At 46.8% G+C, this 26302-nt stretch overlaps 1 protein-coding gene across 1 annotated transcript; it reads left to right on the top strand.

The window, feature by feature from the left end:
• The first annotated feature begins 832 nt into the window (after positions 1-832).
• Positions 833-6020, top strand: TENT5C (terminal nucleotidyltransferase 5C). The gene is made up of 2 exons (XM_030951758.1): positions 833-877; positions 3155-6020. The coding sequence occupies exon 2, from the start codon at positions 3181-3183 to the stop codon at positions 4354-4356; it is 1176 nt and encodes a 391-aa protein (XP_030807618.1). The 5' UTR covers positions 833-877; positions 3155-3180; the 3' UTR covers positions 4357-6020.
• The last annotated feature ends 20282 nt before the right edge of the window (positions 6021-26302 follow it).

The following is a 26302-nucleotide window of genomic DNA, read 5'->3' as shown; positions in this document are numbered from 1 at the left end:
ACCTCCCTTTCAGTGAAGAATTTCTTCCTAATGTCCAATCTGAACCTGCCACAGCTCAAGACTGTGTCATCCCCTGTCACTTGTTGCCTGGAAGAAGAGACTGATCACCACCCGGCTACATCCTCCTTTCAGGCAGTTGTAGAGAGCAATAAGGTCTCTCCTGAGCCTCCTTTTCTCCGTACTAAGCAACCTCACCTCCTTCAGCCTTTCATCATGGGACTTGCGCTCCAGATCCTTCACCAAAAGTGCTTCAGCCCCGCAATGTCCTTCCTGAACGGAGGAACCCTTTGAGAAGTTTGTATTTATATACAAACTTTATATACAAGTTTGTATTTGTGCGGGAGTGGGGAGCTGGGCGCTGTGTGTGGAGTTGGCGGGACGAGCCCCCGAGGTGGCGGCCGAGGGCTCCGGGGCTCGGGGGCCGCCCCCGCCCCGAGCGCCGCGGGGCTGCCCGGGCGGAGCGCCCGGACCGGCGGCCGGAGCGGGGCCAGAGCCGCCCCCGCTGCGGCGGGAGGGCCGGGCGGGGCGGGGCGGGGCGGGGCGGCGATGCGGGGCCATAAAGGGCGGTGCGGGCAGCGGCGGGGCTGGCGTGGTTGCTCGGGGTGAGCGGCGGGGCCGAGGTGAGCGGCGGGCCGGGGCTCCTCTCCCCTCTCCGGGCGGGGCGGGCGGGCTCGAGCGGGAGCCTGGCAGCGCTGCTGCCGTGGCTGTGGGTGCTGGAGGCGGCGTGAGGCGGAGGGAGCCGGACCTGCCGTCCCCAGCGCCGCTGGGCTCTGCGGGACAGGCCCGCGGACTTTTCTGGGTGTTGTGTTAAATTATATGTCTTATAGGAGAAAGTTGCTGCTGCAGGGTAACGCACCTCGTCGTGACCAAGGTGAAGGTGTGTAGTCCTCGCTCTATTTTGCTTCTGGTTTGAGTGTTGTGTTCAATACTCTTTACACTCGGTATTAAAGACAGTTATGTGTAAAGATAGTTATGTATTAAAGATCGCTAGTCCCTCCTGTCTCCGTAGTGGTTTTCTTCCCAAGGAGTAAGTACCTTCAGCTGTCAGGTCTTGGGGAAGGGAATGGCTGGCAGTGAAACAAGAGGCTTGGGAGATGTTAGCATCCCAAATACACTGGAGTCGCTGGGAATCTGTTGTCACTAACACAAAGCTTGCCGAGTAGGCAAACACTAGTGATTTGGGGGTGGGAGGCTTTGGAGGTTGACAGCCTGAGAATTAAGCCCTCCGCTGAACTGGAAATGAAATACTTCGTCTTTCTCCCCCCAGGGGCAGCAATGTGCATTATTCTCCCAGGTGAGGGTCACCAAGCAAAACCAAGTGTGTGTGGTGGGGTTGGAAGCACTGGTCCAAATCCCTTCTGGTCACTGGGTGAATGAGCTGCGAGTGTTGTCTTGGCTGCAGAGAGGGCTACAAATGGGAAGAAAGAGAGGGAATAGTTTCAGAGGCAGTAGCTGAAAGCACTTGCAGCTTCAGTTAGAAGTCGTGGGAAGACTCCTGTGTTCTTTAGTGATCTGAAGGATTTAATGGAAATATAGTGAATTTACTGAGGAAATGTACTTTAATGTGCTTGAATTGCCTGAGAGCAACTGCTGGCAGGCTTGATGTTTTTGTGCTTATGCTGTGTTGGAGCATTAAAGATCAAGCTTGAAGAACCTCTTGATTTGTCCTAGATTAATCATCTTGCAAATCAAAGGTTTGTTTCGTCCCTGCTGGTGCTGATGTGATCCATGGCAGCACAGTTTGTAATGCAGTAGCTCGTGCTCAAGGACAGAAGCTGCTTCCCCAGAAGCATTTTAACCTCACTGTGTACTTGCTCTAGGTTTGACTCTCCTCATCCAAAGAGGTGGCAGGTCAAATGAATTGCTCAAAAATGAAAAGCTGAAAAAGAGGAGGTCTGAGATGACAATAGCTGTTCTTTGAAACTTGCTTAAAAATGATCCATGCACTGTGCTATTGCATGCTAGGAAACTATAGGGTTTGGGTTTTCCTTCTTGGTAGGCAAGAGTTAATTAAGTTAAATTTGACTAGTCTGACCTTGGCAGCTGCAGTCTTCAGGAGTACTTGGGGCAGAAGAAGGTGAGGCCTGAATTAGTCTGTAGCTGTCAGGAAGCACCTGGCTACACAGAAACCTGGAACACTTAAAAAAACAGAAAAGGTTATTAACACCAGTTTGAGTTGCATGACTGTAGAACCATCTGTAAGTATCTCCATGCTACAAAAGGCAAGTGACTTAACTAATCGTGTCACAGCTAATCAGATCATTCTCTTGTGCTTGATGTGTTCAGACAAGGCTGTGACCAAGTCTGGTTAGCGAGATTCTGGGTGTTAAAAGTGTAACATGAACTTTATATGCATCATCTGAATTTGTCCCAGGTCTTACAAGCCTGTTTGCCCTTCACAAATGAGCAGAACTTGGGGCAAGTATGAACATTTCCAGAAAGGTACTTTGGCTAGGCAGTGTCTCTGAAGAAGGGCAAAGAGTTGCTTACGAAGACTGGAGTACCCATTGAATACTGTTACCTGAGTTTGCAGCTGGAATTCTGTGCAGGATGTTGAAAGCTGCAGCTTTTTGCAGGAGCAAGATGTACTTGGCCTTTGTCCTGTGGGTGATAGATGCTGGATCATTTAGAAAGGAAAGCATTCTATGTAAAGGAAGAAATCTTGTATCTCTGGCACAATTTAAGAATTGTCAGTGGACTGGATGTCTAAGCCCTGAAACTAACACCTGAGGCTGTTCTACAGTTGTGTTGGTTGGAGACAGCAGTTTGAGCTTTATATGCATCATGAAACAACTTCAAAGCCTGACTCTCAGAAGTCCTTTGCAGCTCATCTTACTTCTGCTGGTGCTGCTGATGACTTTAGCCTTAGCTTGTGTCATCTTTGGTAATTTCCATTTGACACAAACTACTTTCCTGAAGTAACTCTACCTCACCAAAAAAAACCAGTGGCAACTAATATCTTTTTTGCCTGCACGAATTGAAAAGCTGTGTCTCATTTTGGGTGAAAGGATTGCTGATAATCATCAATACATAGAGTTATTTCTGTCTAGTTTGTGTCTGTGTGAATGGACAGAAAAACAGAGTCTAGGAATAGATCTAGGAAGCACAAACAGAAGCTCTGACTTGTCTTTTTCTTTTTATATCCTGCCTCCAGTTTCTTTGGAGAAGAAAAGCCCTAAGATGGCAGGCAAAGGAATCAGTGGACCAGACTCCATGTCCTGCAGTGTTCTGAACTGGGAGCAGGTCAGCCGTCTGCACGAGGTTCTCACAGAGGTGGTTCCCATCCATGGCCGGGGGAACTTCCCGACGCTGCAGATAACTCTGAAGGACATTGTCCAGACGGTTCGGAGCCGGCTGAGCGATGCGGGCATCGTGGTCCACGATGTCCGCCTGAACGGCTCTGCAGCTGGTCACGTCCTGGTCAAGGATAATGGGCTGGGATGCAAAGACCTGGATCTCATTTTTCAAGTTTCTCTTCCAAGTGAGGCAGAGTTTCAGTTAGTCCGAGATGTGGTCTTGCGATCCCTCTTGAATTTCCTGCCGGAAGGAGTGAGTAAGCTGAAAATCAGTCCCGTGACACTGAAGGAAGCCTACATCCAGAAGCTGGTCAAAGTGTGCACAGAGACTGACCGCTGGAGCTTGATATCGCTTTCCAACAAGCATGGCAAAAACGTGGAGCTTAAGTTTGTGGACTGCATTCGGCGGCAGTTTGAGTTCAGCGTGGACTCGTTCCAGATCATTCTGGACTCCCTGCTCTTTTACTATAACTACTCAGAAACCCCCATGTCAGAGCACTTCCACCCAACCGTGATTGGGGAGAGCATGTATGGAGACTTTGAAGCAGCTTTTGATCACCTCCAGAACAAGCTGATAGCTACCAAAAACCCTGAGGAGATCCGAGGTGGTGGGCTGCTGAAGTACAGCAACCTCTTACTACGAGACTTCAGGCCCATGGATAAGGACGAGATCAAGACGCTGGAGCGCTACATGTGCTCCCGGTTCTTCATAGACTTCCCAGACATCCTGGATCAGCAGCGCAAGCTGGAGACCTACCTCCAGAACCACTTCTCCAAAGAAGAGAGGAGCAAGTACGACTACCTCATGATTCTGCGCCGGGTGGTGAATGAGAGCACCGTCTGCCTCATGGGGCACGAGCGGAGGCAGACTCTCAATTTGATTTCTCTGCTGGCACTCAAGGTGCTGGCAGAACAGAATGTCATCCCTAATGCCACTAATGTGACCTGTTACTACCAGCCAGCACCTTATGTCAGCGATGCAAACTTCAGCAACTACTACCTGGCAAGTGCCCCTGTGCTGTACAGCCAGTCCTACCCCACCTGGTTGCCTTGCAATTGATCGCTCCCCTCGAGTGCTCCTGGCTGGAGACTGCTGAGAGCCAAGAGTGTAAATATAGACAAGTAATAAGTGTCAGTTGGATGTTCTCTAATGGAAACATGGCTGTATCAGACTGTCCATTTCCTGGTGTGCAGTGGGATTATGCAGCCAGGTGACTGCTATGAATCTTTAAGAGTATCTCTACAAATGCCAAAAAGCCTTATTACCTCTTCATGGGGAGAAGAGAACCATCAGCCAGATGTTAAGAGGAACAGTTAAGAAACTTTGTACTAGCTCTGGAAGTGGCTGTTAACATGGGATCTAAGTGGAGTATTCAGTAAACTGGGTTGGTTAATTGACTGTAAAATGCCTTAAGCAGAAGCTGCTCCTGGAGTAGCAGCAAAACTCTGCTTTCTATTTCCTAACCTCATTACTCTTCCTCAGTCCAAGTTCTGGCCAAATTTCTCTTGAACTAATTGTGCCAAGACTGGGCTCATGTCATGCTTGGGTCACTTTCACTGTGTGTCTGTGTGAGCTGGTAGCAGTATGGATACTGTCTGTCTTGTAGAGGACGTAAATGTTGTTTCCTGTAGTGCCTATGGCTATGTGGTCCTGCATTGAGTTCAAGATTAATTTCTTGGAAGTTGAAAATAGTTTAGTAATTCTATTCATAAAGCATAAGCTGGTTAAATTTTTCTTGACTACAAAAACTTGGAAGGTGGCATTTCTAAAAACACATTAAAACATAATCTAAAAATTGGTAGTGTAAAAAGTCCTTGGAATGAGGAATTGAGGCTTTAAATAGAATTGGAGCCACAGTTTGAACAGTTAACCTGGAAAAATATTCTTGAGTCCAGCAGGAAGCTAAAGCTTTTCTGACTATCTTTCAAAACAATTTTGGCACATTTGGAAAGTAGCACAGCTCTTACTTTGGGGTTTGACCAGATTTTCTTCCTCACAGGTCTGCAGCAAAACCAACAAAAACCCTAAACAAAAATCCCAGGTCACTATAAGTTGCAGGATTACGTGCACTCCTGTCACAGCATGAATTCTGAAAGTGACTCCTAAAATGAATTTCTCATTGTATGACTTCAGGCTGGTCCTGGAGGTTTGCCTTTCTGTCACCACTGAGCTTACTGGGTTATCACTATCACCTGGTCACTGCATGAGCAATTCAAGTGGTTAGGGTGAAATTCTTCCTTTTTACTGCTCTTAACCCTCACTTGAAGAGGTGTACAAACCCTGAGCAGAGCTCTCCACAGAAGTTCTATGTGTTGAAAGTCTGGGCGTGAGTTCAGAATAGTCTCCAGAAGCGTATGCGCTCCCTTGGAGGTACAGAGGGCTGAACTTGCTGCTTTGACACTCCTGGGCTTTATAAGGAAGGTTAAAAATTCCTCAGTTATTTATGTAGTGGTGTTATTAACAGGATGATTTTCACCGAATTACAATAGTAAAATACATATAGCAATGATCTTGAGTTTCTTTTGTTTAATCAGAGATGTAGACCAGAAAGGCAAATCTTAGAGCTATTTATAATGTGCTGGTGCAATGGTGAAGAATGCTTGTTCACTGAATCTTTTTTGTTACTTCTATAACTATTTATTACTGTTTCTGCAAGCTTGTAAGACCAAAGTGCCTGATCCAACAAATGATTAAGGCTTAGAAGGTAGAGCAGAAAGCAGATGGAACACCGATGTTTGGTTGCCATTCAAGGTGGAAAACAGCAGCAGTGCTGTACTTGAATGATGGTAAAAATGGCCTGCTTCTCATAAGACCAAGAAGTTCTTTCCACTTTTCATAACTACTTCATAAAGACTGTCTCAACAGAGCAGTGAGGCTACCTCTCTGTTCAGACTTCATTTAGCTTAGGAAGGCAGGGAGGGATGCAATCGACCAAGTGGACTGTATGTAGCTAAGCAGGCTTTAGCCTCATTTCCTGAACACTTTTGATAGCAACTTCAGTAGCAAAAAGACAAATAATTTGGTGGATTATATTGTATATTTTTTTCATTAAAGGCTTCCTGATTAGTCAGCCAAAGTAGCCAAACTTGAAAGCAAACCCAGCCTTTTTCATAAACTGTGGCTTGGACTTGGTGTGGTTTGCAGACAAGACATCTGTCATCCAAGACTTTGACTTTTTAAAAACTAACATGATGCCAGTGTTGTCATGTGTGTTAAACTTAGTGCAAGCTTACTGCTGGAATGCAATCCTAGGCAAGAATAACTCCTGCATGGAAAGCAATACTTGGCCTAGTATAGAGTGTCGCTATAAAGAAGACTTAAGAGTTTGTAATTGCTGTCCTCTCTTGCATAGATGTTTTTGAAGCCAGCCTATGCTATGGCCATTGCTGAGGTGAACAGGTGCCTGGAGGGGCTCAGACTCAGGTATCTGCCTTCTCTGTGATGTCATGGCTGATCTTTAGGAACTGTTTTTATGCATTGGCTCTCATGGAAGAAGTGGTGAGATGCCTGGGAGGAGTCCTCACAAGCTGGAAACACAGACTTGTTTTATTAGTCTTTAATGCCTTGGCTGCTGGACATCAGGCCAGGTGCATCTCCTGGAAAAGGAAATGCTAGAGAATGAAAAAAGGCTGAATTGGATTCCTAGTGAGATAGAGCTATGGAGAAGTTAAGTAGTTCCTGCCATAACTATTGTGCTTTTGCTGATGTAACTTGATGCTGAGGCCTCTGAGGAAGCTCCACATTGAATTGCTGCTCTCTGAACAGCTGAGTGCCTGGGTCTGAGCTTTGCAGGACTCTTGTGTTCCCTGTCTGGTTGTTAGGATGCTCTGGCATGTGGGAAATACAGATGCTTTGTAACCTGGCTCTTAGATGCTAAACCCTCGAATGGTTAAATTGTATCCTGAAGCTGCACACTCCCTGCTGCATTGACCCTGGAGTACCAGGGATTGCTGGGGCACTGCTCATCCCATTGTCTTCCAAATAATCCAGGCTTGGCAGGAAAAGCTGGTGTATTTGGTAGCTTTTCATCACTGTGCTGCAAGTGCTACCCCTTTCTGTTCTGGGTGGTGCTGGCAGCTTGATGGTGCAGGTGGCAGTGGCTCAATTTGCTGTGGGTTAGCTGGTTTGAGTCCAGGTTTATGGTGACCCCTGTTGCAGGGGGTAATTTGAGAATGAGCACTAGGTAAAAGTGATGACCCTGGGCCAGGTCTAGGATGCCTGCTTGGTTCAGTCACCGCTCAGCACTAATGATGCCTCTGCTGTAATAAATCTCTTCTAACCTCTTGTGTGTCATGTGGAGCTTAGAGAGAGACTACTGTGCTTCAGACTGTTACCTGATACATTCCCTCTGGGCAGTGGCATTAAAACAAAGCTGCAGTAACACTCAGTGCATCATTCCTCAGGATCAAGCTTCTACTAACTAGGCTGTGGTGTAAAATAGCTGTTTTCTTCATGTAGCTGGTAAGCACTGCTGGACAAAGCCAGTCTGAGGTTAAGCACCTGTTGACAACATTTATTGCCAAGTTCCCCTTGACTTGCAGTCTATTGTTGTGACTTCCTCACTGTAAGATAGACTTTTTTAATTGATAGAGATGCTACCAAAGAGACCTGGTAGAAGACTGTGTTTTAGCCACTTTGGTAAAATCCCTGTGCTGATCCATGGTCACTGTGACAAATTGTAAGCTAAAGCATAGTTTGTGCTTACTCTGCTAAAGATTTAATTATTGCTGTGTTTGTCCTCAGCTCAGTCAGTCAATCACTAAGTTGGGGGTTTAAGACTACTGCTTGCTTCTGAACAACATTTTTCAAAAGATCCTCATGCTTTCACTTAATCACCTCCTCTACAAAGCAGTAGGTAGTATTTAAATCTAGTCCAAATACATAAAGCTTTTTATTGAAACTTAAAGATCCATATTTTGGACTTGAGTTCTGGGGTTAAGCATTTGGTATGTGCCTAGGCTTTGTGGGTTCCAATTCCTAGAATAACCACTGATGTTAGTAGTGACCTCTCCTTATCACTATATGAGTAGTTGGGGAAAGGCCTCTCAGAAAATAACCTGGACAAATTGCCTTAATCCTAAACTGTCAGTGTACTGATGGTACTTGTTTCCCATTCCTCACTCAACTCAGTCAGGATTCTGTAGTTGTTAGGCACAGGAATGAGCAGTAAGTTGACCACAGCCACCAGCAGCTTGGTCTAATTTGGGCTTTGGGAGAGCCAAATGAATAATAAAACTTCTAGCCCTCACACCTAAGTCTTGCCCAATTGTTTCTTGCATGCAGTTAAGTGTATTTCATGAATGTTCTTTATTTTCATTGAAGCTAGGTATAGAATGGGATGTTGGTCTGTAGTAGAAACTTTGGGGGGAATGGTTGGAGGACTCTGGTTTTTCTCACTTACATGTCTGGATTGGGCTTGTCTCTCTGAATAAAACTGCACTTTCCATTGAAATTTAGAGGGCCTTTTTTCCTATGTTTCTTATTATTTTTTACCGTTAAAAGAAGTCAGCTCTTGGAAAACCTGTCTCATCTCTTTGGAAGAAGTGAGTTGGTTGGTTTTGTTGGTTGTGTTTTTTTTTGTTTGTTTTTTTTGTTTTATTTTGTTTTTGGTTTTTTGTTTGTTTTCTTTTTTTTCTTTCTCCCCATCCCTCTTTTAGCTGGAAGAACAGGGTACTAGAAATATTTGGATTTGTGATGAGCCCAAATGTGAGATTGGTCACAGTAACTTTGTCTACTGTTCTGCACTGTGGTGTTCACTTGTCATCCTTGGAAATTGGGGTTTGGACCTTAATGATGCTGAAATTCTTGTGCAAATAAAAGTATGCTAAACAACCCTTGCCTCAAGCTATTTTTGAATCTAAATAATGCTGACAAAGTATCTGTAGAGCTTATTGACCAGTGGGTGTGCAGGTGCACTCATGAGGTGAGTAACAGCGTGGGGTACACAGTAATGCTTGTTTTAGATGTTATTCAATGTACATGTTTTATATCTGCCTCAACTTATTGAAGATTAGTCAGTTAAGTGAGACATGATTAATCTTTCACTTTCATTACAGAGACAGCTTCTAGGGAACCATTTTTTCCCTGTCTGACCATCATCTGATCTCAACTTTAAGACATGGTGAAACACAGACCCAGACCTGTTAGGTAGGGTCTGGTCTGAGCTGGAGCCTGCCAGTCTGTTCTGTGATGCACTCCACTTTATGGAGCAGCACTCTGCTACTGCACACTTCAACTCATGACCGAAGGGGGTGAGAAACAAAGTCAGCAATTGTTTTTCAGGTTATTTACAGATTGAAAGCCTTTGCTTTCACGCTGTCCTAAACACTGATGCTACTATTAACCAAAGGTCAGTGGGAGTTGTGCAGGTCAAAGCTAAGTACAAGCTAGGGCTGTGTGGTAGTCCTGCTGCTCTTGCTCTAGAATAAAGAATAAATGCTCTTAAAAAGTGTGCTTGCTTCCAATCCCCTCCAGAGCTCAGTCAAACTCCAGCCTCAGTTAAGTATTGCTGGAGAAATTCCAGTCTCCAGGACCCTGTAACATGTGCAGTGGAAAGGTCTGTGGAATTTAGAGGTGGTGTGATCCCATGGAAGCAATCATGAACCTTATGTAGTCCCTTTTTCCAGATCTAGTTGCTTCCCTATGAAATTAAATAGAGAACTAATAAAGCAGCTGGGCAACACAAACCATCTGCTATCACCAAAAGCTCTCTTACCTTAACTCCTACTTGTCACACCGCAAAAGCTTTGGAGTTATTTTGGGTACCACCCTTATGTTTCTAGAAAACCAAGCTCAGCTTTGCAGGGTCAGATAGTGAAATAACAAAATAGCTGTGCTTAGGCAAGTGCTGCCAGAGTACTCTCTATGTTCCATATAGAGCTTATATAATGGTAAACATTCAGAGGTACTAAAGAAAGATGGTTTTGCTCTATTGCAGTTGTATTGTTAGTGAAAATAAGTATCCTGTTCTGGTGTATCTGCTAGAACTCTGCCTTCTCTGTGCTGTGCAAGATGAGCTCAGTCTTGTCATGGGCTGTGAGGCATTAGACACATGGTATTCTGTATTATTGTTATTATGCTGTCGGGTGTACTTATTCTGTCCTTCCTTCTGTGATATAATACTTAATATTTTTGAAAGCAGAGTGTTCAGAGTGCCCTTACAGAGGCAGAGTAGTTGGTCCTATGAGAGAGAGGAAAAAAAAATCTGTGCATTCCTGCTTATTTAATATTACTTATTACATATTAGTGTATTTAATTTATCAATACATTAAATACCTGCAGTTGCTATTTTCAGCAATAAAAACCCTCTTATTTATTCAGCACATACCACTTGAATATGGGTATAAAACATGGCAGTTGTGTTTTGCTGCAGTAGCAGTGCTGTGCTCTGTTCTGCTTCATCTCAACGAGTTCCACATCCTTTAGGCAGGACTGCCCAGCCAAGGGACTATTCAGCCTGCCAAACCTTAGTGATTTTCCTCCTAGGAAAGGGTTGAGTCATCATGCTGGAAAAAAAGTGAGTCTTGACAAAAACTGTGTGCAAAGCAGCTCCTAGAGCCCAAGCTGGTAGTTTGTGTATAGGATCAAGGAATCCTATACATTTGTTAGTGTTATCCCATTGACCCTTGGCTAAGTGGTTTAATTAACCAGCAGGAATGAGTTGCCTAGGCTGTGCTGCAAAATGCTGGGCTGTTTCTGTCACTGGTAAGTAGATTAGAGGACAATCCATATCACCCCACTGCTTGGGGAATGGAGTAGTGCAAACTCTGGGAGAAGCCTGGCCAACGCAGAGGAGTGGCTGGTCTAGTCTGTGTCAATAACCTTTTGTCACTGAAAAACCTCTGTAGAAACTCCTGCATACTTCAGGAGACTCCCAAGGCTTGATTGCATCTCAAGCCAAGGGAAAATTGTCCTCCCTTGCAAGAGAAGGGTTGAAGTGTGAGAATTCTAATTTAGTCACTGCCCCCATGCAGCAAGGCAAATCTGAGAGTGCCAGATATGTGGAATGTGAATTACAGTCCCACAGACTGCCCCCTTTGTGGGTGCCCTTGCTTCAGAACTGACTGTCCACCTGCAACAGTTCCCTTCCCCACCCCCTCTCTACTGCTTATCTGAGAAACTTACTCTGAAAGCTGTATCTGTTCCTCCCTGGAAATTAGCTTGCCCTAAAGATAGTGGCAATGCGTTCTGTACTGGGAGAACCTGTTCTAATATTTGACTGTGGTCATTACTGAGAATTTCAATTGCATTTTCACACTGGGCTTTGGACTTCATCTTCGGCCTGTGGATTGCTGCATCCTTATCAACAACGCTGAGAAGTCCCAGAGTCTCCTGCTATCCACTAACATCTTCAGTTCTTGGATGAACTGCAGAAAGGGGGCATTTTTTGTTGTATACATTTGATTCAGAAGCTGGAAACATTTTCTTCTGTAACTTCTTTGTTCCTGTTTCTTGTGACCCAGCACCAGCTGTTAGCCCAGTGCTCTACATACTCCCAAAAAATGGTGCTCAGATTTTGAGCATCAAGTTCTTGATGTTTGTGTCCACAAACTCTGCCTGCCATTGTTACCATGGCACGCCAAGTGCTTGTGCAGAGTCAGTTATCCACAGTGATTTCAAATTCCATCTGCTGCTTTCTGAGGCAGCCTCCACCATCTGCTATCAGCAACATCTGTGCTCCTGGTTTCCAGATGTGGTATTTTGCACTTGAGTATATTAGAAAAACATTCTGTCTGTATTCTGTGGGCAAATACTCACAAGGTGGATGGACAGAGTAACTCCATTGTTTTTCTACCATGCTGTCTTCAGTGTTGCATAGTTCTCACAGTTTTGCATGGTTCTTGCATACTGAAGGGTATGTGACGTGGTTGTGGGCACTTTGAAACCTGCAGGTGGCTTAAAACCAGTGTCAGCACAAAGTCCACAGAGGTACTGGATGCAGGTTATTTTGGGAGTTTTTATTTGCTCTGCAAATACAGAGCAGAGACAGCAAAGAAACCTTATATTCTGTCAGTGCTTAACAGCAGCTCCTCAATCCTTTCCTCTGCACCCCTACATTTAAAACTCTGCAGGTAAAAATGTCCTTGGGGCTTACTGTCTAATTACTGATTTTATTTGCTGTTAATAAGGAACAGCTGAGTAGTCTAAGGGTCTTTGGTTTGGCACAACTGAAGTGGAGAGCTCCATGTTTCTGCTCTTGCCATCACGCCTGTAACTCATCACAGTCAGCTGCCTGTCTTGCTGCTCCTGTGGGGCTCCTCAAATGTTGCACAGACCTAATTTAAATTTAAATCAGCCAGGACTCATGTAAATCTCTAGACTCCTGTGAGTTCCCTTCCACTTTGTCCTCCTGGGCAGCTTTTCTTAAGGCTGGGACAAAGGAAGTTATTCTGGGGATGAGAGCCTGCTATAGGCAGAGTCCAAATTCCCTGTGACAGCAGTGGGAGTGTGTGCAGCGCTGTGAGGGATTTGCTGACAGCCTGGCAGACCTGAGTGCCACGGGCTCCTGTGCTACAGCTGTCCTGCTGCCCAGCTCTACTGGACTGTGTTTCCCCAGCCCTGTTTGATCAGTGGGAGCAACATGTGCAGATGGAGCTCAGCCTCCGGCATCAAATTCATGGAGTTACTCCAGAGAAATGCTGCTCACGGGAAAAATACCCCCAGCATCTGTTTTGGAGCAGAGGAAAATTTGAATGTGGAGTAATATTCCAGCTAAAGATGTGCATGCCTCCAATTGGTGGTTAGCCTCCCTCCTTGCAGCACTTCTCTGGCAGAAGAAGGATTCCTATTTAATACTGTTTCCCAGACCATGGGCCCTGAAGAGAGGAAAAAGCACATTTTGGTAACAGAGGGACCTGCCAGCAGGGCCAGGAGTGGATATTTTGGAAGCCCTGCCTGTTGATGGAGTAGGAAGGGAAAGGGAGGCTGCATGGTGTTGGGGCATTTCAGAAATCAAATAGAAGGCTTCAGGTTTTTAAAAAACCCACACAGATGGCCCAGGAAAGTCACAGAGAGATGTTTCATCTTCTTGCAAGCAGGTCTGACTTCAAAGTGCAGCAGCATACCAGAAGAACTTGCAGTGGGGCTGTGTTATGCCCATGCTTAGGATGCTCTACAAGTAGAATTTGTAACTTTTGCAACAGTCAATTGCAATATGAATTGTGGCTAATGTGCTCTACTGTTATCAGGTGCTACATGTGGCTCTCCTCAGTACTTAGACTGTGAACTGTGGCCTTCAGAATGCTCAGCCAGATTTTTGTTGACTAGTTAAATTAAATAAAAGATTTCTGTATGGCTATGATTACAACTACAGTTACGAGTTTCAGTTGACCAGGACTTGAATTTTTGTTTTAATTGAAATACTCGGTGAGAACATCTAGTTTCAAATAAATTTAAAAAAAAAAGGAAATTTCTTTCATGAATAAGAGTTCATTTACTAGCAATGTGATACTTGACAAAAGTGCCTTACTGTAAAACTGCCTGTGAAATTATGACTTTTAATTCCAAAACAATAGGTTTTGCTTTGAAGGTGCTTGCTGCCTGATTGCTGGTTTTACTTACTGCTAATAAGGAGTACATGAATACTGAAAGGGTCTCTAGTTCACTTCAGGCATCATTTGACTGATTTGCAGCATCATAATACCAGATCATCATCAGAGAGTTTATGTCCACTGCAGCCAAAAGGTCCAGATCCAAGACCTCATTGAAAAGTACTGTTGCAGTGCACTACAGTGGTCTAGACTTGAATAAGAGAAAAACTGCAGAAAAAAACAATTTAAGCCTGTTTTGGTTTTGGGGTTCTTTTTGTTTGTTTGGTTTTGGTTTTGTTAATGTTTTTTTTGATGATGACTGTTCTTCAGGCTGTTGCAGGCATGCTTGATAGATTGCAAGCCATGCTTTATGTGTGAGAGGGACCATCCATCTCAGAGGAGGAGGTTCATTTCTATACATATTGCAGTGTAATACATGACAAACAGGCTGCAGTGTCATAGCACTGGCTCCTGGCACTGCTTGAACCAGTCTGACAGCCTAAGTGGCTGAATTTTACATCCATTGAAATGACACTACTACTTTTAAAAATTGTATCAGAGGGCTGAGAAACTGCAGAAAGGTGTTTAAGGTTCTTGTGGCCAGAGCTGTCTGAAAGGCAGCGGTGCCCACTGTGCCTCTGGAGGAGAGGATTTCTGTGCATGGGTCATTTTAGAGAGGGCCTGGGGTGCTGCTGAGCACCGAGCAGCAGCACAGGGCCCTTCAGTGCCTGCCACAGTCACTGCACAATGATGTGAATAAGTGTCCATTAAACCTTACCTCCAAATGCTGTGAGTTAAGTGGCAAGTTAAACCTTGCCCCCAAATTTAATCAGGCTCCATAGAAACCTAACATACTTTTTTAATTTTTCCAGTGGTTTAATTTCCTTTTTATTTCCGTAGCAATGGATTCTTGAGAATCCAGACATGCCAGAGTGCTGGCAGTTTACCTAGACTTCAACCAAGCTTTATTCTCACAATATTGAGCGAGCAGAGAACACAAATACTGAGTAAACAAGGTGTAACTGATCTATAAATGTTGTAAACAAATATTTAAAGAGTGGGTTTTAATGTACGGAGGACTCTTGTTACTTACTTTATTTTTTTGTTATACACTAATTATATCTTTAAAGAGCTAAAATCTTACTTTCATTAAATAGTTGCCATTTTCATTTTTCTTCAGGTAGGTGCTGGTTGTAGCCTGGTTCCCATATATCACCTGGAGATTCCTGTAACAGGTGATAAGAACAGCAAAATGTTGGTATGACTGTTGTTCAGGCTAATGTTTTACCTCCTATGCTCCAAAGGGAAGGTAATTAAAAAAAAAAGAAAAATCTCATTAAATATTCCACAGACTCACAGCAATATTTTTCTTTCACAAAAGAGTATTTATATAAATTCTTTTATTTAAAAAGATGCATTGAAGCAAGCCAAGGGGTTTATTTTGGCTGAGGGTTCCTGACATACAGCCACCCAAAATAAGCTGCTTATGCATTTCACAGAGTGCTGTGTCCTGTGCCCGGGGTTACTGTGAGTTGAGGCAGCCCCTGGTGTCAGTGCCTGGCTGCAAAACCTGTCTGGGGCTTTTCTGCTCCTTGCCACTTTGGCTTCGGGTTATCTGGGACCTCAGCTCAGCCTCTGGTTAACCTTTACAGCATTGCTTCTTATCCCAAACTGCTAGAAATATGGCAAAAATACCAGGAATTTTCTTTCAAGCCCAGTGGAGACATATCACCCTTTCTGGTGGCTCTGTGATAGCAGCGTGGGTCTGTTCTTGCAGGCTGCTGTGTTCTTGCAGGCTGCTGTGTTTCTGGCAGGCTGCTGTGTTTCTTGCAGGCTGCCCTGTCCTTGCAGGCTGCTGTGTTTCTTGCAGGCTGCTCTGTCCTTGCAGGCTGCTCTGTTCCTGCAGGCTGCTGTGTTTCTTGCAGGCTGCTCTGTCCTTGCAGGCTGCCCTGTTCTTGCAGGCTGCCGGAGCCCTCTCTGCTCCGTGTCAAGCTGTGTGTCAGTGACTCTTCCAGCCGAAGTCTTCAGGGGTCAGGGTGGAGTCGTCTCCTGCAGGGATAAGGAGTCTTTGAGTCTCCTGTCTTGCCTTCTCACGTGAAGCTGAGTGACCCACTTGTCTTGGCTTTTGTTTATCTCCATGCCTGAATGTGGCGGGAAGTGCTGCTGCCACACAGGAGCAGAGGTTCAGGGGAAGAGTCTGACTCAGAGGCCAGAGATTTATCACAGGACAATTCACATCTTTAAAGCACATCCAGTCCATGCTCTTAAACATTTTTCTCCAGTTATCTTTGGTTGGGCAGTCACTGTCAACCCCTCAAACTTCAAGGACTCTCCCTCATTTCTAAATGGAAATAACTCCAAACCATTTAGGAGCCAGAATTAGAAAACCAGTTGGTATTGGGTCTGTGCTGGTGACCACACACCTGAGACTGGTTCAGCCAGGGGGCATGCAGGGGTCTGGAAGCTGGTTCTGGAGTATCCAGATAAGAACTTTTAGGATATGAAACAGAGTATTCCTGCCAGTGGTTTGGTATATTGTGATGTGTCTCTAAAAGCCTTATATCTCAACAGGAGGAAATTCTGAGGAAGATGGACAAGAAAAAAGTTTGTAGAGAAAAAATATATTTTCAAACAGGAAAAGTTCTTTAGGAGGACTATATTAGACAGACAAAGAGCTGTATATGCAAGAGAGATGGCAGCCTCAGCTAAAAGCCACCATAATGAGCTCAGTGAGATTGGAAGACGTTGACACCCCTGAGCTGGTAGGGGGTGGAAAAAGGCATACTTCAAACTAATTTTCCAGTGTTAAATTCCACTTCAGATTTTTAGGTGGTTTATTTTAGTTTGTTTTTGTTTTTTGGGGGTGGGGGTTTTTTTTGTGTTTTTTGTTTGTTTGGGGGTTTTCGGGGTTATTTTGGTTTTTTTTTTTGTTTGTTTGTTTGGTTGTTTTTTTTTTTTTGGTTTTTTTTTTTGTTGTTGTTCTTTTCTTTCCCTTCTTGTTGGCTGGTTGGGTTTTCTCGCCGTCAGGCAGCTTTCCCCGAGCAGCCGGCAGTCCCTGCAGCCCGGGGGTGCCCCGCGGAGCGCTCAGCACCGCGGACAGCGCCCGGAGCCGCCCGTCTGGGAGGCGCACTCGTGTGCGCGCGTAGGACGTTTGGGTGTTGCACACATCCTTTAATTAAGAGGGCTAATTAACTCTTTTAAGAGCTCTCTCATTTGGTGGAGGAATTTCCAAAAACTGAGGCGGAGGCGCTGCGGGCGTGGCTATGCAGCAAGGAGATGGGGAGGGATGTTCTGTGTGATCCCGGTCTGAATGGAAGGCTCTAGAGGGAGAGCCTGTTTTCCACGGGCTGTTCCCACCAGCCTCTCTCTTCAGCTCCGGATGAAGCCTCATGCCCAGACTTCTCAGGGCTTTTCTTGTACCTGTCACCTGCCCAAATACTGTGCATCCAACTACTCGATGATCCTTGTGGCTTCGCAACAACTTGGGATATTCTGTGACACTCACAGCTATGGCACACGTGTAGCATTTCCATTGCCACAAATGGTTAATCCAATTTATTTAATCCTTTCACTCTGAGAGTCTCATAAGGACCTATTCATTTGCCTTTCAGAACGAGAGGAGAAAGTATTTTAACCCTAGTTTTATTTCACAGAGACCTGAAAAGAGAAGGAAAGGGAAAAAAATGGAAATCATCACACAGGAAAGTCCCTTTTTCTTTCAGATCTTGCTATTCTGTGTCCATTCAGAGTCACCTCTACACTTCCCATGAAGCAGTTTTTCTTGCAGCCTGGGCTCACAAGAGTTTCTTTGCTTCATCCTCAAAAAAACCACAGACAAGCAGTCTCCAGGCAAATCCTCTTCAGTAGGCAGCTGCACAGAAGAGATAACTTGGGTCTAGGACTATAATAGAGCAAAAGTGAGAAGAGCTTTCCCACCTCAGCTCCCACCTTGCACTCAGTGGACGCTGATCAAAACCCATGAGGGACTTGTTTCCAGCCAGCTGAGACCCCTCAAAAGGCAGAGCTTACCTGGATGTTGGTTTTGAACTGCAGATTCCCCCTTCTTCTTCTTCTGTGTTACAGTGTGAGCTCCCCACCTTGTTTCAGACTGTTTGCTCTGGGGCCTGAGGCCACATCATGAATCTTGCAGCACAGTTGGAGCAGTATTTTCATTTGTGACTTCTAAACCCCTCGACATGGGGTAGAAAATAAATGGGTAGGCCATGCTGTATGGGCTCCTCTGTAGATGTTTGCATGGAAGAGTGCGATACCAGTGTGTGAAAGAAAATACCAGGAGGAGAGTGTGTAACTAAGGACAGGGAGGTCATGACTGGATCAGCCTGAGCAGGGAAATGCCAGTGGAAGAAAGGAGCTGGAATACACAGGTGACTTTTCTGGGTGCGCCTGTGAAAGCTCTGGCTGGGGGATGTGCCCTGCTGTGCCCCCAGTCACAGAGTGCTCAGCTGCCTCCTCCAGTGCAGCCCCTCTGGCTGGGGAGAAGAAGGGTGAAGAGTTTTGGGGGTTGGCTTGGAAGCCTGAGTTGTTTTGAGTCGTTTTTGACTCCCAGGAGAATGAAAGGTCCCTTCAACAGTAGAAGGAGATGGAGAGGAAAAACTGCCATGGGATGGGATTGAAGGGAAGAGGGGTCATGCTGTGGAACAGTGTGAGCCAGGCTGGCAGCTCTCACAGAGTGGAAGAATCATTTTCCTCACCCTCAGGAATAAAAAGGTGCTGCTGATGGTGGGCAACTGGGAGATCAGGACCCCACCCACCCAGGATGGCCTGGAGCTTAGCAACCATCCTTTGTTCTCACTCCTCTCCCACAGACCCCAACCCTCACAGCCCCTGCTTGCCCCCCTCTCCACTTGCCCCCTGCTAGCCTTCCTTTGCCATCCCTCTGCAGGGCTGCTCTGCAGCTGTGCTCCTTTCATCCCCATCTTCTCCCTCTTTAAAGGCAGACCCCATGTCCATGGCAGGTCTCCTTGCTTTTCCAGAGGACAAGGGCCAGTACCCACCATCTCTGGGCACCACTTGCCATGGGGGCTCAAGTTCCAGGCCTCCAGCCAGCCTGGGCTTTCAGCAGCTCCTCTCTGGTTTCCCATGTGCTCTGGGATGCTGGGGATGCAGAATGCCTGGGGACAGCATTTCCAAACCCCCAGGAAGCATTTCCACCCTCCCCAGGAGCCCGTGTCCTTGCGGTGCAGCGGGAGCCCCAGGCAGCTGTGAGCGCTCCTTGGCAGCCGGAGGGTGGCACATTGTGTACACAAGAGTGTGTGAACTCAGTCAAACTTCACAAACACGGATAAGAACAGAGCTAGGACGTAATCAGTGCTCAAATATAGCAACTCAAGGTCTCCTGGGAGTGACACAAGCAAAACAGAGAGGCAGAGCAGGTGTCAGAGCTCCTGTGGCTTTCACTTCCCCTTACCTTGGCTTCTCAGCAGTGAGGCTGGTGCTGGCCCCAGGGCCAAATTTAGACTTCAGGCAGCAAACCAGCCTGTCACAGGCAGCCTTGTTGCTGTGCAGGGCAGGAGTCTTACTGTGCCCTGTGTGGTGACATGTCCAGAACCGTGCAGGTCCCTCACCTCTGGCAGATTCCCCACCTCCTCCCCATCTCCATTGCTGCCTCTGCAAAAACAGCCAAGTGTGGTCCCAGCTGGCAGATTGGAGCAGCCCTATAGCTGGCTCAGGAACCAAGAGCTGGGGCTGTAGCCCCTTCTTGGCCTCTCTGACAGCTCTGGGCACAGCTTCCACGTGGGGGAAAGATTGGGCTGGTGAGGCATGACATGGGCCAGGGTGGCTCCAGTCTCTCTGAGTCCCTGGGAGGTGTTATGGGGAAGGTTGCCACTGCCCAGCAGTGTGTGCTTCTTCACCTCTCCCTGGGGAGAAAGCCTACACTATGGCAAAGTGGAGAAATTAATCCCCTCCCAGGTGGGGTTTGGCTTTCTGAGCTAACATGGGGCTAACAGGGGGTTATGCTTGTGTTTCCCACTGATAAATTGTTGCTCCTCTGAGCCCCAGGCACCTGCTGGAAGAGATGGGCTCGTGCTCCTGGGCTGTCCCAGACATGGCTCTGCATGAGGAGAGCCACCTGTAGCTCTCTGTAGGCTCGGGCATGGCTCGGGATGAGTTACCCATGTGCCAGACATGGCCTGAGAAAATGGAAAGGGAAAACCCAGGGCCAGGCTTGGAGCTCTCCTAGGGCTGGATCTTGACAAAAGCTGGCTTGTGCACAAGTAGGGCCACCAGAAGATCAGCAGTCTCAGGAGAAGACCCTTTCTGTTGAAGAATTGCACGTGTTTGGTTTCCTGCTGTCCCAGCGGCAGTGTGGGCTGCGGGTCCTGTGGCCATTGTGGCCATCCTGCTGCCCTGGAGGAGAGGCCAGGTTTCCTGGGGAGTTGGAGCCACAAGGGCAAAACGTTTGGAAACAGGAGCCTCCTGGTCACAGTCAAGCCAGGACACCTGGGGGCTGTCAGCATCCTGGGAAGCACATCCCTCTCCTGGCATCCATCAGCTGGGCTGGCTGCTTGACCCCGGGGGCAGGTGCAGCAGGGCTTGTGGCTGGAAACAGCTGCTCTCTCGACAGCCTTTTCTGACTCAAAACAGCAGCTTTGTGAGAGGAGACAGCAGCTAAAATGGGACGAGGTTGGAGGGCCAGGTGCAGCATGAAAGATTTCACAGTGTCCCAGGTGCTGATAGTGATAGCAAAAGGAGAGATAAGCCTGCTGTATCCTCCTGCCCATGCACTTGGACTTCCAGCCAAGCACCTAAAGCAGGTTTTTCCTGGGTGTGTGAGTGAGTGGACCCTGGGACCCCTTTCTGCAAGATGCTTTGGTCCCCATATTCCTCCTCTTCTCCCCTCATGCCAGTGGACAGCATGGCAACTTCCTCTCTGCCCCTGAGAAAAGGAATTTTCCCCCCTGCTTTCCTGCACTCCTACACCCCTCAGAAACTCTCCTGCTCTGCTTTTGTGCTCTGGCCTGAGCACCAGCAGGTAGGGGTGGGTAGGTGGAGGCCATGGCCAGCATGGAGCCCATGGCAGAGGACTCTGCTCCAGCTCCATCCATCCCTCTAAGTGTGGTGACCTGCAGGGTTTGACACAGACAATTGATGCACACCAGGCAGCCTGGCTGAGCTGGGTGAGGGTCTCTGAGCAGAGCTGCTGTATGGTGCCTTCAAACCCCCCAGCTCCTGGGGAAGCTGGGGGTTGACTTGCAAGCCAAATGCCACACACCAACAAAATCCTGTGTGTGCTGCTGTTCCCTGGCCCAGCCCAGTGATGGACCAGGATCCCAGCACCAGCTGAGCACCTGCCACTGAATGTTGTCCTGCAGTGAGGTGTGTGGCTCATGCACCACGTGCTCCATGCACAGCCCTTCAGTGCTGTTTCCCAGTCCTGTGAGTGCCCAGTGCCCCCCGCAGCATGAGCTGCTTGTGTTCATCCCCATCCCATCCTGGGGAGCCTGGGGCTGCTGGGTGTCAGGGTGGGGATGTGCCCATCCACCCTGGAGGAGCAATGTGTAGGTGAACCTGCTTAGGAAGGTTCTGAGCTGTTCACAGAGCATCTCAGTAACTGATCTGAAAAGTCAGTGTGTGGTCCCCAGAGGTGCTTGCTCCTTTGGGAATGTGGAATAGCCCAATGTGTGATCCTATCAAAAGGTCCCCGTGATGCCAGGAGGGTTTGTAGTCCCATGTCTGAGTGACAGAGCACAAGGGATGGAATGAATAACTTGTTCCTTGGCCAACACCTGTGTTTTCCAACAGAAAAGGACTCTTTGAAGGGAAATCAGAGCTTTTCATGGCGTTGGCAGCTGTGGATGGCAGACATGGTGCATCTGATGGAGTTCACGGTGCTGGCTGAGCCTCTTGACTGCTTTGTCCCATCTTGGGTGCCAGTATCCTGGTGTTCCTGGCTGGACCAGCACTTGAGACCCCAGGAGCTGCCTCTCAGCTTTGCAGAAGAGCCAGCACTGATGCTGAGGAGCAGCTCAGTTGCTCTCTGAGAGCTCTGCAGTGCAAAATTCCTGAGAGCCAGTGATCCCTGCGAGGCAGCAGCACGCTGGAGACACGACAGCGAGGTCAGACTAAACATCAGCTCTGTGCCAGGTTGTTGACATCTTGCCCTGGAGGAAAAGATCCTGCAAAGGCCTTGAGGAAGCAGTGAGGTGAGGCTCCATGCCAGGATGGGATCCTTGCCCCAGCCCTTCTGGAGAGGCCCTGGGTGGGAGCTTCCAGCTGCTTGCAGCACTGTTCCAGTGGGCATCCCCAGGCTTGTGGGACTTGGGCATTTATCCCAGAAAGGGGAAAAATCCCTAAGGTTGTGCTGCAGCTCCAGAGCCACATCATGTTTTGGGGTGCTGCAGAAGCTGTGTCCCAAGGAGGCAGTGATGGCTCTAACCCCTCTCCTGGGCTGGCATCCCAAGCTGTACCTGCCCTTCTCAGGATGGGCTCCTGTGGCAGGGCCTGCTGGGGCAGGTGCTGCTGACCCTGACATTTAGGGCCATCAGTTAAAGTGGGCCAAAAATAATGAAGAATGGGGTTTACTGAGCTGCTGTTTGGTGTTCCCAGGCAGGAAGGGGTTAGTCCAGTTGTGAAAGCACAGGACACTCTGTGGTGTCAAAAAGAAACTGTGTGTTGTGCCTTCCCAGAAGTGTCCCTCCTGCCACACTCACTGCCAGCCTCAACCCAAATCATCTTTAGCTTCACTAATCTCAGGCACTGCCCTGGACACCTGAGAAAATATTCCTGTCCATTTCTATTCCTTTGCCTGGTTTCCATGGCAGAACTTCTCCCCTTTCACCACAGCAGGCAGGACCTTCCAGTCTTCACTCCTCCAACAAGTCCATATGGCCTGGCACTAGCAAGGAAGGTTCTAATATCTCTTTTAATAATCTTTAAGCTAAATACCACAAGGCAGAATGGATAGAAAGAAAAAAAAAATACCTACAAGCCTATAGCCATACACTGTGTCTGCAGATTGCCTTAGAAAGAACCTTGTTAAAAACCTCCAAAAGTCCAAATCAGTTTTTTTGTGGTTTTTTTTTTTTTAAATTTTTTTTTTTATTTTTTAAGACACTTTTTGGCTGACTCAGCTGACCATTCTGTTGAGTTTGTGAGATGATGGCATTTGCTCTGCAGCAGGTGTTCCAGGCTGCAGTCAGTGGGTTTATGAATTTTCTAAATGCATCTTTGCTTATCCTTTATTTTTTGCCTTTGGAGATTTGCCAGGCAGGGGTTTAAGCCCTATGGTTCTACAGTTCTGTAAGCTGGTGGGCAAGATTTTGGAAGTCAGCACAAATTGCTGGCGTAAATTGGCCCATTTCATTCTGCCTCCAACTTGAAAACATTTTTTCTCTTGGAAAAGTGGCATTAAACCAGAAAAGAGAGTTGAAGTTCTAGCCCATCGTGTGAGAGGAAGGAGGATGGACAATTGCCGTGTTTGGGGGATGGTTTTGGCTGTTTGTTTCTTTTAAAGCAGATACAAATACCTGCAACTTTGACAGACTTGAGATTTTTTAAAAATTTTATTCTATTTAGGAAATTAGATCTTGATTGTTCTCTTTTTCCTGGAAGACTTTTGACACAATTCAAGCAAAGGGAAAAAAACAAGAACAACCAAGACGCTCAAAAATATTTTAGTCAAACAATTCAAAACATCTATGTTTTATGTTAGTTCCTTTTAGCAGCTGTTTGTCTCCAGATGTCTGGCAAATGGTGACAAGAAGCACTTTAAGTGAAAATTCAGGGAGTGGTCACTGCTTCAGCCAGCAATGGACAAGGTCTCCATCTCTGTTTGTTTTACCTGATCTTCCTGTGGGAAACAGGAGTGAGACAGGAGACCTTGGGGTAAGCAGGCTGTGCAAGGAGAACTCAATTCAGGATTAAACAACAAATATGTATTTAAAAATCTCTATTTAAGAAAATATCCCAAACCCAAGTCCCTTTTCATCTACTGTGGAGGTTTTATATTACCAGAAAGCAAAAGATCTACAACACCTGAAACTCGGCAGAGCCACAAATTGCCTGTGACCTTTTGGAAATCACAAGAGATTGTCACCCCTTGACTCTGTCTGTGCTAGCAATATTACAAAGGGCTGACTCTCTCCAGAGGAAGAGCCCTTTTTCTACCTGAGGAGGACACTTCAGCTTAGCTGACATGGATTGTTTCCTGGGAGGGATTGAAATTTTCTTTGGAAAACTTTGTGCTGGTTGGATCAGTGGCTTTGCCCAGCTGAGGACCTTTTGCAAAACATGAATGGAACTTTAGTTGTTAAAACTTTGTGGGAAAAAGGGAGACAGCTGCATTGCTGCTCTTGGTCTTGGAAAAAAGAGGCAATTGCAATTGTGTGCAGCTGGGCTCAGGGCTGCCCCTATAATTTTATTTAGAAATTAGTTTTCCTGGATAAAAAGTTAATTACTCCTTATGTGGCTTGGAAAGTAGTAAGAGTAGGATGTATGGAAGTTAAATGGGTGTGACCTTTCAAAAAACTGTCTGCCAGCAGGAAAGCAAATGCTAAAAGAAAAACAGGTTTTAAAAAGTGAAATGTTTAAATTAAAAAAAAAAAAAAAAAAAGAAAAGGAAATCCTCATTAGTAACACAGTTTGGGCCATCCTCAAATTTTATTCTTTGGTTGAAGACAACCCTGTTCTTTCTGTCTCTTTTTCTGGGCAGTCACAAGATGCCCAGACCTGTGAGGTGCCTGGCCATGCTGTGTGTCTGTCCTAGGGCAATCAGCCTGCATGAACCAGAACTGAGCCCAGGTTAAAAACCAACAGCCTTTTGGCCTTGAGAAGCAGAGCACCTCATTCCCCTGACCCTCCCCTGCATCTTGCCAAAGGGACTGAGAGACTTTTGTGAGCTGTGCAGGCTCCCTGTTGCATTGCCTGATCCTTGGGAGAGCGGCTCCAACACTGCCCCATCCTCCCTGCCGGTCCTCCCCATGTGAGGCTACTCGACTGTGCATATGAAAATAACTTGGATGTCCCAGTTTATTATTCCTCCTGAGCAGATGAGAGGGTTGGAGGCCGATCAGAGCAGAGGAGTCTCCTGGTGAGTTCATTCTTCAAAAGCTCGTGACGGCTGCTTCTCGTTAGGACTTGCTCTGGTGCCAGGAGAAAAGAAGAATTCTCTCTGGATTCATGTGCACGTCCCTTTACTGCTGTCCTGGAGTGGCTGCAGCTGCTCTGCTCTTGGGGTTTTTCAGACACAGCAAACTCTGTGCTGTTTGGGCTGCAGGGGATGCTGGCAGCTGGAGACGGAGGGCTGGGAGCAGTGTGAGCTCCCAGCTGTGCAGAGCAGCCAGGGCCATGCACTGACCTCCCCAGCAGCACTGAGGTGCAGGCACACAGCTCCAGTCACAGGTGGAGCAATTGGAGCATCCAGGGGCCTCCTGGCTTTGCTCTTCCTCATCCCAAAAACCTCAGCTGAAAGCCCCTCAAGAAGTGTCTGGAGTCAGCGTGTTTGATTCAACGTTGATGGTTTAAAACTGCAGTGAGCTGTGCTGTGGGCTGGGGGCACACAGGAACTGCTCACTGCCCCTGCCACCCTTGCTGGCTGCTCCAGGGCTGTGGTGAATTCCCTCAGGCTGGCTGAGGAGCATTGCCAGGCCAGCCTAAGGAAGCAGCCCTGCATCAGAGAACCTTGCTGCTGGCTGCAGTGTGTTTTCCACAGATGTAAGGACTATTTCTGGTTGTACGATTGCTGCCACTCTGAATCAATAAAATAACTTATATGCATCAGCAAACAGTGACAGGCCTTTCCAAACCAGATGCTGAAAAGGTGTTGCATTTTGAGCCCCTTGGAAAAGGGCCACTGGAAGATGGGGCAGGAGGGAGCAGTGGGTTTTGCAGGGGGGCAGCCCCAACATCTATTTTTAGTAACTCACTTTGAGAGTTCATTGCTGATTGTGAATTATTTCTGTGCTGTGGCTTCTGTAATGACTGTGCAACCACTTTTGCTGGCTAATGGTAGCAGTGATGATCACAATGCACAGAGTGAGACATCTAAATGTGATGCAGCAGAAGAGAATTTGCCTAACTGCACCAGTGGCTCTAAAAATGTCTAAAAGGGCATCTTTATTTATGGCCACTCCATCTGCAAAAACTCCACCTGCTCCAGCACTTTCTTTGGGTCTCAATATGCTCTGGTGGACAAAGCACCCAACCCACAGCCCTGGGCCCTGCTGTCCTGAGCTGGCACCTCAGCAGGTCCCACTGGTGGCTGCTGCTGCACCAGCCAGGCTGCAGAACATTTCTGCATCTTCTTCTTCATGGTTGTCTGTTCTTGGGGTTTAACATTTTATTATTATTATTATTTTCTAAATTCTTGGATGAGCCCCTCAAAAATGTTTTGGTGTATGGCTGTAACAGAGTCCAGTTCAAAGAGATGCTCAAGCGCAAACAAAGGCACCACAACAGGACATGGAGCATTTCCCTTCAACATAACTACTTCATTGGGATCTGCCAAAAGAAGCTAT

The sequence above is a fragment of the Camarhynchus parvulus genome, chromosome 1 (genome assembly GCF_901933205.1).
Source record: "Camarhynchus parvulus chromosome 1, STF_HiC, whole genome shotgun sequence".
Classification (NCBI taxonomy): Eukaryota; Metazoa; Chordata; class Aves; order Passeriformes; family Thraupidae; genus Camarhynchus; species Camarhynchus parvulus.
The sequence above is the reverse complement of the archived record's forward strand: the minus strand, read 5'-3'. Positions and strand labels throughout refer to the sequence as shown.